General features: G+C 42.5%; 1 protein-coding gene across 1 annotated transcript in view; it reads right to left on the bottom strand.

The window, feature by feature from the left end:
- LOC120928304 (mast cell protease 1A-like) overlaps nt 1-11315 on the bottom strand; it is a 33962-nt gene extending 22647 nt beyond the window's left edge. Inside the window, exon 1 of the mRNA XM_040339405.1 lies at nt 11100-11315. Coding sequence (XP_040195339.1) covers nt 11100-11256 — 157 coding nt within the window. The 5' untranslated portion in view covers nt 11257-11315. The remainder of the gene's footprint in view (nt 1-11099) is intronic.
- Nucleotides 11316-12961: the final 1646 nt, after the last annotated feature.

Genomic DNA, 12961 nt, shown 5'->3' with positions numbered 1-12961 from the left:
GATGGTCCCAGTCAATTTCTATTTTATAAAGTGTCTAAATGCTGTAACAACCTAACAAAACGGACCTTAGTTTACAGACTAACTTTACTAGAATACATTAAGCTTGTCTATTACAGGGGTATTTATATTTAAAAAGTGAAATTGTGGCCGGAACTCCGCTTTAAATGGTAATTTATAAATTACATAATAAAATATATGGGTCCACTGTCCTGCATCTTATTTGTGGTAGAACAGAGGTAGAAATGATGGTCTGGCAATTCGGTATAAAATTCAATCTTCTTTTTTTTTTTTTTTATCTTTTTATTGAGTATAAAAAACATACAAACGAACAACAGTAAACCTGCCACAGCATTGGGACTAGACCCACGCATGAGTCAGTACCAGCCGACAATTGGGCTGCTTCCATCATTAGTAACATACAGCTGTAGCACGTCTACAAGAAAAGAACAAACAAACATACTAGTGCTGTATTGACTCCTGCTCAATTGAAATGTCTAAGGATCAAATCTTTCAGTCGAGACCCAAGGGACAATAATAGATATCCAATAAACCCATAACAGAGATTACAATACAAAAAAAACACTCAATGTATCAAAATCACATCCACCCGTAGAGTGGTTTTATGTACATGTGCAGTCAGTCTGCGGCTGCCGTGGAGGCCTCCGCTAGCCATTTGGCCCACACTCTATTGTATTTTTTGGGGCATCCTCTATGTTGGTAGGTTTCCTCATAGAGTGGTAGTACTTTATTGACATGTGTTTTCCATAGCACCAAACTGCCGTGACCAGCTGGGCTGCCAGGAAATATTTCCGGCAGTCCGGAAACGCCAAACCCCCCTGTGACACCGAACGCATTAGTGTGGACAATTTAAATCTAGTAGGATTTGGGCCCCAAAGGGAGGAGAAGAAAATTTGTTCAATTTCGTAAAAAAAAATAGCAAGGTATCCATTGTGGGGAATAACAGAGTAGGTAGGTAAATTCAGGTATGATTTTCATTTTAATTAAGTTAATGCGGCCTAATAATGATAGAGGAAGGTTCTCCCAGGCTTTTAGTCTGGCCTTGACTCCTTGGACCACCGGCTCTAGGTTAAGGGGGATAAAGCTGGATGCGTTTCTCGAGACGCGCACCCCCAAGTACACCATTTCGTCTACCCATTGCAGTTGGAGATCTGGCGGGGCTAGTCTTTTTGCCTCAGGGTCTATAGCTAGCAATTGGGATTTAGTCCAGTTCACCCGTAATCCTGTTATTTTAGAGAAGTCAGTCAATACTTGCAGCGCTCCTCTAAGGGAGGAGTCCGCGTCGTTCAGAAAGAGTAGGAGGTAATCCGCATATTCAATCTTTTTTTTTGTATTCCATCAACACAAAGAGGGGATTCAATATACAAAAAAATAGAGGTGGCTCTATAGATGAGCCAGTTACTACATTTTGCCTGCTTAGGTTCAGTACACACTGGGGATTAGAAAATTGATCCATGCAGATTAAAGTATAAGTAAAGACAATACTTTTTTTTAATAGTTTTGGATAGATCTGAAAACGGCAAGGCATGGGGTTGCACTCCACCCCCCACAAAACCACAAAAAAAAATACTTCTAAGAATAATTGGTGCCAGAAAAGCATTTGGCAAGAAAATTGATCATGCTACTTTATTGGTTTGCTAAAATAAAACAGAATACACATTTAAATGAATTGTTCCACAAGTATTGAAATATAACATAACTAGATGCTTAGGCAAAAGGACTCAAGCACAAATACAATTTAATTAACAAGTCCCCCTTTGATCAAGGGTGACATACCACATAAAGTGCCTACAACAAGGGAAGGAGGGTGATTGCTCGCTGTCCTGTGTTGCCGACCAACTGCAAAAGATTCCAATGGATGGGTGCCTTTTATACAAAATTCCTGAATTCTGGAAAATTCTGAAAGCAACATGTGACTTAATACACCAATTACCATTTACCTGGACAGGTAAGACAAATATTAAAGGGGCAATATCCCCAAAAACCTGGGGTAACCCCACCTGTGCAATTAAAGGGGAACAGATGGGCAGTGGGCCCACAATCTGTGGCCCCCTTTAAGGTCATCCTGAAAAACTTCTAATGCTGTCTGTTTTTGCGCTGAGGAGATGAACCCTCTCTATTTGTGCTGTTGGCTACTTTCACCCCAATTCACTACAGAGTAGCATATTGTGTAGTGCACTACAATGAACATACAATGCATTTTGGTGTGTTGCACAGAAAAAAGAATCAGGTGCGGTTTCTGACCCACTGTAGTGTATTGACAGCCCATTGATAGTGAATGTGGGCCATATTCTCCTAGATTTCCCGTGGGCGGCGCGTAAGCCATTTACACTCCGCCGCCCCAACCTACAGGAGCAAGTGCTGTATTCCCCAAACACTTGCTCCGTAGTTTGGGGCGGCAGAGTGTAAATGGCCCGGCGTAGCCACACGTATCTCCAAGGGGGCAGCTTCTATTTAAATTAAGCGCGTCCCCGATTCTAACGAACTGCGCATGCGCCGGGCTTAAAATAGCCCAGTGCGCATGCTCCAGTTCTCGGCGTAAAACGTCAATGACGCCGACGTGTGCGTCATTGACGTAAAGTCGTATTCAAGAACGACTTAGGGAAACGACGTAGCCGACGGAAAAACACGACGCGGACCCGACGCCATACTTAACATGGCCTACGTGGGACTTGCGTAAACTTACCCCTCATATAGCAGGGGTAAGTTTACGCTTACGCAAACGACGTTAGCGACGGTTGCGCGACGCGAATTCGTTTGGGAATCGGCGTATCAGGCTCATTTGCATAAACAAATGAGACCTGAACGTAAACGCCATCTAGCGGCGGGCGGAGTAATTACATTTAAGATCCGACAGTGTAAGTGACTTACACATGGCGGATCTTAAGTGTATCTATGCGAAAATGATTCTAAGAATCAGTCGCATAGATACACGGGCCAAAAAAGAGAGATACGATGGAGTATCCTGAGATACTCCATCGTATCCTTACTCAGAATATGGCCCTGTGTTACCTAAACAAACCAGGCATTAATGTGCAATATAACACAAATTAACACTGCATAAGTCTGAATGGGTCCTTAAAGGGTCACTAAAGGATTTTTTTTTTTAGCTAAATAGCTTCCTTTACCTTACTGCAGTACTGGTTTCATGTCCTCATTACTCGTTTTTGCTTTGATGTTGCTGTAAAACTGCTCTGATCTCCACACTTCCTGGTTGTCTGGCTCCTTATAACCATCATACTGGGAGCTTTTCACGGTGGTCTAAGCTGTCATTACTGTGTGACTAAAACTTAACAGAACCAATCAGATTCATTTTAAAAACAAAACACTGCCCTGGATTTGTTTGTTTTTGTTCTGTGTGTCTCTTATATTCACATAAACATGAAACCAGTTTAAAAACAAAAGTGAAACTGTAGGCACATTATATGGTTGATTTTTATCTATTTTTAATCATTTTTAAAAGGAATCAGTTAACTTTTATGTCTCTATACCCTGTAAACAGTCATTTCAGCAAAAAAAAAAAATTCCTTTAGTGATCCTTTAAAGTTTCATTCAAGAAGCTGCCGTGTGATTCAGCATTTCCCAAAAACAAAAGTATCAGTTTGGGCACCCTGAGCCTTTAATATGCACTATATTGGTAAAAGTATTGGGACGCCTGCCTTTACAGGTACATGACCTTTAATGACACCCCAGTCTTAGTCTGTAGGGTACAATATTGAGTTGGCCCTCCCTTTGCAGCTATAACACTTCAACTCTTATGGAAGGCTGTCTACAAGGTTTATGAGTGTGTCTATGGGGATGTTTGACCATTCTTCCAGATACTCTAGGAAATATAACTCCCCTTTGATGCCCTTGTTACACCATTCCTATTTTTTGCCTGGCTTTTTAGATAAAGGGTTTAGGTCATGGTTTTTAGAGGACAAACCCCAACTTCACCATGTGACCGAAAACTCTAAAGTGAAATCAATGCGACTAATATGTGGACCAACAAGATATAGGTATATGGATATTTGGCGATACACCCAGTTATCTCATTTTGTAGGCAGTTTGCCACAACCTATCCGATCATTAAACAAATTAACTAAAGTAGAGGCAATATTCCGACAGGCGGATTCTCCCCAGCGTTGTATATCGCAATTTTATAAAGCTTTGCTGTCTTCTCAAGAAACTGGATATCCAGCGTATCTAACTTGTTGGGAAACAGACCTACAATCCAGTCATAATAATACACAAAGAGACAAGATTCTGATACTTTCTAACGTTTCCTTGCTTTCTTTCAGAATAGAAGAAATTAACTATAAATTACTTGTTAGGTGGTATTACATGCCTGTTAACCACTTGAGAGCCGCGTTATAGACGAAAGACGTCGACAGTGCGGCTCTCAACTGCCGGGTGGACATCCCTGGACGTCCTGCTATTTACATTCCCTGCGCGTGCCCGGCGTGTCACGTGTCACGTGATGCCGATGCGCGTGCCTGGCAGCCGCAATGTCCGCCAGGTACCCGCGATCTGCAGTGACAGAGCAAGGACGTGGAGCTCTATGTGTAAACACAGAGCTCCACCTCCTGTCAGGGAGAGAGGAGACCGATGCTGTGTACATAGGGACACAGATCGGTCACCTCCCCCAGTCAGTCCCCTCCCACCACAGTAAGAATCACTCCCAGGGAATACATTTAACCCCTTCCTCGCCCCCTAGTGTTAACCCCTTTCCTGCCAGTCACATTTATACAGTAATCAGTGCATATTTATAGCACTGTTCGCTGTATAAATGTGAATGGTCCCAAAATAGTGTCAAAAGTGTCCAATATGTCCGCCGCAATATCGCAGGCCTGACAAAAATCGCAGATCGCCGCCATTACTAGAAAAAAAAATGAAATAAAAAAAAAATTAATAATTCTATCCCCTATTTTGTAGGCGCTATAACTTTTGCGCAAACCAATCAATATACGCTTATTGCGATTTTCTTACCAAAAATATGTAGAAGAATACGTATCGGCCTAAACTGAGAAAAACTATAGTTTTTTAAAAAAAATATTTGGATATTATTATAACAAAAAGTAAAAAAATATTTAGCCGGATTCAGTATTACTTACGACGGCGTATCAGTAAATACGCCGTCGTAAGTCCGAATCCGCACCATCGTATCTTTAAGCGTATTCTCAAAATGAGATACGCTTCTCTGTTGCTAAGATACGACCGGCGTAAGTCTCCTACGCCATCGTATCTTAGCTGCCTATTTGCGCTGGCCGCTAGGGGCGTGTACGTTGATTTATGACGAGAATATGTAAATGACCTAGATACGCCTATTCACGAACGTACGCACGCCCGTCACAGTAAGCTACGCCGTTTACGTAGGTCATTTTTCAGGCGTAAAGATAAACCACCAAAAAGATGGCGCAGCCCATGCAAGGTATGGACGTCGGAAGTGCCGTCGAATTTTACGTTGTTTACGTAAGTCGTACGTGAATGGGGCTGGGCGTAGGTTACGTTCACGTCACAGGCATTGAGCCCAGCGTATCTTAGGGAGTAAATACGACGTGATACTGAGCATGCGCGTGAATGCGCCATACGATCGGCGCTTCATTTACATGTATGGTAATGAATCGTGAATTCATTACCATACAACTCGCCCCCTACCTGCCTATTTTGAATTAGGCAGGGTTACGCCGGGCCATTTGCGCTACGCTGATGTAACTTAGGAGGCAAGTGCTTTGTGAATACAGTACTTGCCTCACTATCTTACGTCGGCGTAGTGCAAATGGGATGCGCTACGCTGACCTTTAGATAGGCGGCTCTACGTGAATCTGGCTATATGTTTTTTTCAAAATGTTTTTTTGTTTATAGCGCAAAAAAATAAAAACCGCAGAGGTGATCAAATACCACCAAAATAAAGCTCTATTTGTGGGGAAAAAAATGATAAAAATATAATTTGAGTACAGTGTTGTATGACCGCGCAATTGTCATTCAAAATGCGTCAGCGCTGAAAGCTGAATATTGGTCTGGGCAGGAAGGGGGTTTAAGTGCCCAGTAAGGAAGTGGTAAGGTTGCATTCAATGTTCTATTCTAACTCTCCGCTATGCTGGAGAGAATGTGGAGGATGCGCTACTCATGGTCATATCTGGTGGTCATGCCCTTTTATTCAAAAATATTGGCAGACAGTTATTAATATGGCGTCTATAATACAAAAATACATAATTCAGTTTGATCCTTGGGTTATTCTATTTCACCATACCTCACAATCAATATCTAGATATAAAAACTCAATAACCCTGCATCTGCTAAACACGGCAAAATTCTTAATACTGATGTACTGGAAGCAAAAGTCTATACCAAACTTAGATCAATGGTTACGAAAAATAGATGATATATGTTGTAAAGAAGAATTTAGGTACAACACCAAGGGCATGGTTGACAAACACTTATGGGCATGTTGGTTTGATTTTAAAACTACTTTGTTATATTATAATACGATATCAGATCGCTGATATTATAGTACTCTAATGACAGATGATATAATGTATAATACTTGGATAGAAATGATGCAATAGAAGTTTAATACTCTGGTTGTTTATAAGTCTGGAATAAAACGCAGCGCATTGGCATTTATCCCTCTTTTTTTTTTTCCATCCTTCCCTATTCCTCCCCTTTCTTCTTTTTGTTTTTGCTTTTGTTTTGGTAAAAAAAAAAAAAAAAAACATCTCTATAAGCAGAGATATTAATATTTAAATAATATATTTGCTGTTTGTTTGAGTTGTTTATTTTTCTTTCTGTAAGAGCTAAAATGTATGACTATGTATGTATATATATATATATATATATATATATATATATATATATATATATATATTTTGTTATTGTTATTTTTTTGTATTTGTGTTTGAAACGGCAATAAAAAGTAATTAAAGCGGGGGTTCACCCTATAAACAAGAATTATTTTTTTTTTTTTCTTCTAGCATAAAATCAGGCATTGTAGCGCGAGCTACAGTATGCCTGTCTCGAATTTTTTATCCCCGTACTCACTGTGTACTGGTACATAGACGATTCCGACTGCCCACGGGGAATGGGTGTTCCAATCCAGACGGAAGGTGATTGACGGCCGGCTCTGGCGCGTCACGCTTCTCCGGAAATAGCCGAAATAGGCTTGGCTCTTCACGGCGCCTGCGCATAGCCTGTGCGCAGGCGCCGTGAAGAGCCGAGACCTACTCCAGCTGTCTTCGGGGAGCGTGACGTGCCAGAGCCGGCCGTCAATCATCCTCCCTCTCCATAGGCACGCCCATTCCCCGCGGGAGTCGGAATCTATAATGTACCAGTACACTGTGAGTACAGGGATAAAGAAATCGAGCAGGCATACTGTAGCTCGCGCTACAATGCCTGATTTTATGGTACAATGTTAACACTGAGGGTGAACTACCGCTTTAAATAAAAAAAAAAGAAGTGCATTTGTGAGGTCAGGCACTGATGTGGATGAGAAGGCCTTTTTGCTTGCAATCTCCACTCTAATTCATGCCAAAGGTGTTCTATTTGGTTGAGGTCAGTCAGAACTCTGTGCAGGCCAGTCAAGTTCCACAACCCTAAACTCACTCATCCACGTCTATATGGACCTTGATTTGTGCACTGGTCCAAATTATTTAGTGGAGGGGGATTATGGTGTGGGTTTGTTTTTCAGGTGTTGGGCTTGGCCCCTCAGTTCCAGTCACTGTTGCCAACCGTCTGTATTTTTACAGGCAGTTCGTAAAAAAGGGCACTCCCCCCCCCCCCGTTCGTAAATGTCCGTGGTTGCGGGAATGTGCCAATAAAAATAGCCGAGATCGGTTCGGCTTGGAACTGTGCATGGAGATTGGAGGCAGGGGGTGATGGTGGCTGCGGTGGCACCACAGAGGGGGATGGAGGCAGGGGGCAATGGAGGCAGGGGGAGATTGGAGGCAGGGGGTGTTAGTGGCAGGGGGTGATTGGAGGCAGGGGATGTTAGTGGCAGGGGGTGATTGGAGGCAGGGGGTGTTGGTGGCACCGCAGAGGTGGATGGTGGCAGAGGGGGATGGAGGAACGGGGATAATTTGCCGTTATTATATTGAAAATAACAAAAATATGTTTTTTTTTACCTTAATATCTACCTTTAATCACATTGCTTTTTGCCTAGCGTACTTGTTTGTAGCCTAAATACTAAAATTTGCATCTAAAAAAATTAATTTAGTAACTTTTGTCAAATGCCAGTAAAAACGTGGCTGCGCCAGTAAATTTCGGGTGTCGTGCCAGTAAATTTCAATCTGGCAGGTTGGCAACACTATTTCCAGGGAAGGGAACTTTTAAGGTGTCGGCATACCAAAACATTTTGAACAATTTCATGCTCCCAACTTTGTGGGAACAGTTTGCGGATAGCCCCATTCTTGTTCCAACATGACCACCAGGTTCTAGTATTGAGCTGTTTAAGGACTGGAGAGGAAACTATTTTCATTTGTGGAGATTTTAACATTCATTTTCTTAATCCAAATAAACATAAAATGACAGATGATTTTATTAACACTATACAGTATATAGTATCTGAAAATCACCAGACCCACTAGGAGAACTCACTGTGTCACTTTAATTAAGAACATATTTACGAATTGTACTGTAAACAGTATAAGAAGTGGACTATTAATTAGTGACAATCTGCCAGATTTTGCAGTACATGACAACTTCAGAACTAATCAACCTGATAACAGCATTCAAAAATGATGTTTTAGTACAAAGCTGGGACATTGTATATGATGGCAATAACATAAATAGTACATATGATAAATTCTTAAAGAGGAACTGCAGTCTGCTCACATAATTTGTAATAAAAACATATTTTTTCATTCTGAAGCTTCCCTCCAACCACTTTGCATATTATTTTATATATACTGTGATAATTCTGTACTTGACAAATACTGTATGCTGCAGAAATCTTTCTTCACTAAGTCTGGCTGTCGCCATTTTAACTGTGGGCAGCTGAAGCTGCTGCCTGTTCACTTCCTGAATTTACACAGACACACCTCCAGCTCTGCAGCCCTGAAGCTCTCATTGGCCCCCTTATGACTCACCCCCCTTCCTTGTACGTCTTTCCATTCCTTTTCGAATATTAAAGCAATTTTTTTTATAGTTCTTTTGTTTTGTCATCTTTTTTGTAGCTATTTTTTTTTTTTTTTTTTGTGATTGTATACTACTGAATGATTACTTCTTTTATTTTGTATGTTTGTTTTTTTTTTTTTTTACATGTTCGAAATAAAGTAAACTAACTAACTAACTGTGCACCAATGCACAAAGGAAGGTCCATAAAGACATGGATGAGCGAGTTTTGGGTGGAGGAATTTAACTGGCCTGCACAGAGTCCTGACCTTAACCTGATAGAACACTTTTGGGATTAATTAGAGTGGAGATTGCGAGCCAGGCCTTCTTGTCCACATCAGTGCCTGTCCTCACGAATGCACTTCTGGAAGAATGCTCAAACAATCCATAGACACTCCTAAACCTTGTGGACAGTCTTATCAGAAGAGTTGAAGCTGTTATAGCTGCAAAGGGTGGGCAAATCAATATTGAACAATACGGACTAACACTGGGATGCCATTAAAGTTCATGTAAAGGCAGGTGTCCCAATACTTTTGGTAATATAGTGCATGTGTCTAATACTAGGTCTGCCATACCCATTGTCATCCAAGAGCTGTGTTATGAGTCAGCAGCTCAAATTTAAAGTGGATGTAAACCCAATTTTTTTTTTTGATGTCACAATATAGAGTATAAGATTTCCTATGTAGATGCAATACTTTGGCGTCCGCTGGGTGGAGTTCGTGTCGTTTTCCGCGTCGGGTATGCAAATTAGCTTTTTCCGACGATCTACGAACGTACGCACGGCCGTCGCATTCTCTTAATTAATAATCATAGACACATGTACATACTTTTTGTTTTTTGAGTAACAAGTTCACAGGATCAGTCGTGGTAAAATGTTTATATAAGTTAGCGCAATACACTTCACAAATACACAAATCTAAATCCAACCTTTGAGGTTGCACTTTTTATTGCAGCAAGACTTAATAAGAATATTGGGGGTAATCCACAAAAGGGATACGCCGGCGTATCTACTGATACGGCGTCGTATCCCTGTTTCTATCTATGGAACTGATCCACAGAATCAGTTTACCATAGATAGGCAGAAGATCCGACATGTGTAATTGAATTACACTGTCGGATCTTAAGGATGCAATTCTAGGCCGGCCGCTAGGTGGCGAGGCCATTACGGCCGGCCTAGAATATGCAAATGAACACTTACGGCGATCCACGAACGTTCCGACGGGCCCGTCGCTCTAAATCTACGTAGTTTACGTCGAGTTACGCCGCGTAAAACTAGGGCTGAGCCCTAGTTCTCTTAAGCCATGTTAAGTATGGCCGTCGTTCCCGCGTCGAAATTTAAATTCTACGTCGTTTGCGTAAGACGTTCGTGAATGGCGCTGGATGCCATTTACGTTAACGTCCAAGCAAATGACGTCGGAGCGACGTCAGTTAGCGCAATGCACGTCGGATAAGTTACCCGACGGAGCATGCGCAGTACGTCCGGCGCGGGAGCGCGCCTAATTTAAATGGGACTCGCCCCATTAGATTCGGCACGCCTTGCGCCGGACACATTTAAGTTACACCGCCGCAAATTTCAAGGTAAGTGCTTTGTGGATCGGGCACTTAGGGAGAAATTTTGCGGCGGTGTAACTTAAATCGGAAGATTTAAGTTGCGCCCGATATTTGTGGATTTGGCCCATTGACATTATCTTGGCGCCGGTAACACACACAATTTTTTATATTTGCTGAAAGTTTTCTTTGTTTAAAAAAAAAATACTAATGCAGCCACCACATCAAGGGTCTGTAAGCTGCAGTATATTACATGTTTGTTCTTGGGTTTATTTATCCTTCATGACAGATAAGAAAGAAGTAAGAAACAGAAGGAGTTAAGCCACATTTACCTACAAGCACTCAGTATTTCCCCATCTATACAAGCCATTAAATTGATAATTAAACTAATATTCTATACATTGTACATGCACTGTTCCCGTTAGGTAAGGTAAATTAAAACTTACTTAAACAGGTCTGTAGAAAAGTTGCAATAAGAAGTAGGCTAGGGACAGTTCTCATGATGGATTTCTTCTGCAGCAAATGTTTTTTTTTCCTCGTCTGCCCTTGATAATAATGTGTGATACCAATAAATGGGCTCTTGACATGTAAAGTAAAATACATGTTATCTATATTACTTCTCTTTTCAGTTTCCTTTGTTAACCAGAATTCAATTGACACATTCATAGGGGTGTTTGAGATATACTATAGATAGATATGGCATACATACTTTGATAATGTGGGGTTCCGGATCACCAGCCAGCCAACTTTGTGAAAGCAAACTGTCTTTTATTGTTCGAAACAGCCAAATAAAAACAGCTTTCTTAGCAAACAAAAACAGTTCATAACCTAGTCCATATCAGTCCATACAGAAAACTAGCCTGCATCACTGCCAGTATACATTAGACCCGCACAAGGGTTTAAAGGGGTACTAAAGGTTTGTTTAAAAAAAATAAAAATAACAAACATGTCATACTTACCTCCGCTGTGCACCTCGTTTTGCTGTCTCGGCTCCTCCCCACATCAGCTAACCCCCCTGGGAGTGGCTTTCCCAAGTGGGTTACCTTTCGGCTACCTTGCAGGCATGCCCTCGATTCCTGTATTCGGCGTCCATAGCCGCAAACTACAGGATTCTGCCCCGCCCCCCGGGCCTCTCGTCATTGGAGTTCATTGAAAGCAGCAGCGCTGCTATCAATCTATCCAATGAAGAGCCGAGAAGCCCGGGCAGAGAAGCAGGCGCGTTCTCCACGCGGGACTTTCGAGGGCTCAGGTAGGTAAACGGAGGTTCGGGGGGGGGGGGTGTGGCCTATAAGCATCGGATGTTTTTTCACCTTAATTCATAGGAGACATTAAGGTGAAAAAATAGGAAGCTTTACAATGCATATGTAGCGCCTGTGTACTTATCAGTACAGGTGCTATATAAAATTTAGTGGGATGAGAGACTCGCTCTCATCTATGTTGATTTATTTAGATTTGGCTGTCGCCAGCCCTGAACTGTTCTCTGGGTCATTCTGTGCTTCAGAGATGCCGTCCCATCTCTGGATGGCAGGTGGCGGCACCAGAGGGGGGTCCAGGCAAAGCCGCTTCTTCCCAGCAGCCAATTAGAGGAGTTTTCCATGCTGGGGGGAGGTATTTCTGTGGCGGAGGCCGTTCGGGGTTCTTCGCGAGTTCCTGGTTCCAGGTGCGGCACCCACCTTTAGGGTGTGCGCACATCACGGGCCCCGGCGATATGGCCTACCAGGCCGGGGGGGGAACGTGCTACGCGGAGTTCCTGACTCTGGGTCCTCCTGGCCCAGAGCAACTGATGCTGCAAAGGGACCCCAGTGACTTACTGGGTTCCCCATCCCTCATCAAGGAGATCCCAAGCGAGTTGTGCTGTTCGATGGGGAGTTGGTCTGAGGTGAGCCCAGAGGCAGGTGATCCAACAGGGCTTAGACGAACCATTGGGGATCTGAGTGGCCGGACACTGACAGGTTGTATGCTGCAAACTGTCAGTCGGTAACTCAAGGATAAAAAGTCTACCTGAGGGAGATTCAGGTCAATTATCAACGGGGAGGATTCGCTCTGCTGTTCATGTTCTTGATGTACTAGGCCTGTGGCAGAGGTCTCTTACAAATCCTAAATTCCAAATAGAGCCAGGTCTGTGGCAGAGACCTGTTCCTCCCCAAAAAGTTCTAAGTGACGCTTTGGCTGCCAGGCCTGTAAGAGGGGTCTGTCCAGGGGCACTTTACCCACTCCGGCTGGAGTGGCGATGTGACAAGTGTGATCATTTGGAGGCAGGACTGCTTCTTTATCCATAGCCTGAATCTGCGAAAGTTTATTCTTCTTT

This window comes from Rana temporaria, chromosome 1 (assembly GCF_905171775.1).
Source record: "Rana temporaria chromosome 1, aRanTem1.1, whole genome shotgun sequence".
Classification (NCBI taxonomy): Eukaryota; Metazoa; Chordata; class Amphibia; order Anura; family Ranidae; genus Rana; species Rana temporaria.
The sequence above is the reverse complement of the archived record's forward strand: the minus strand, read 5'-3'. Positions and strand labels throughout refer to the sequence as shown.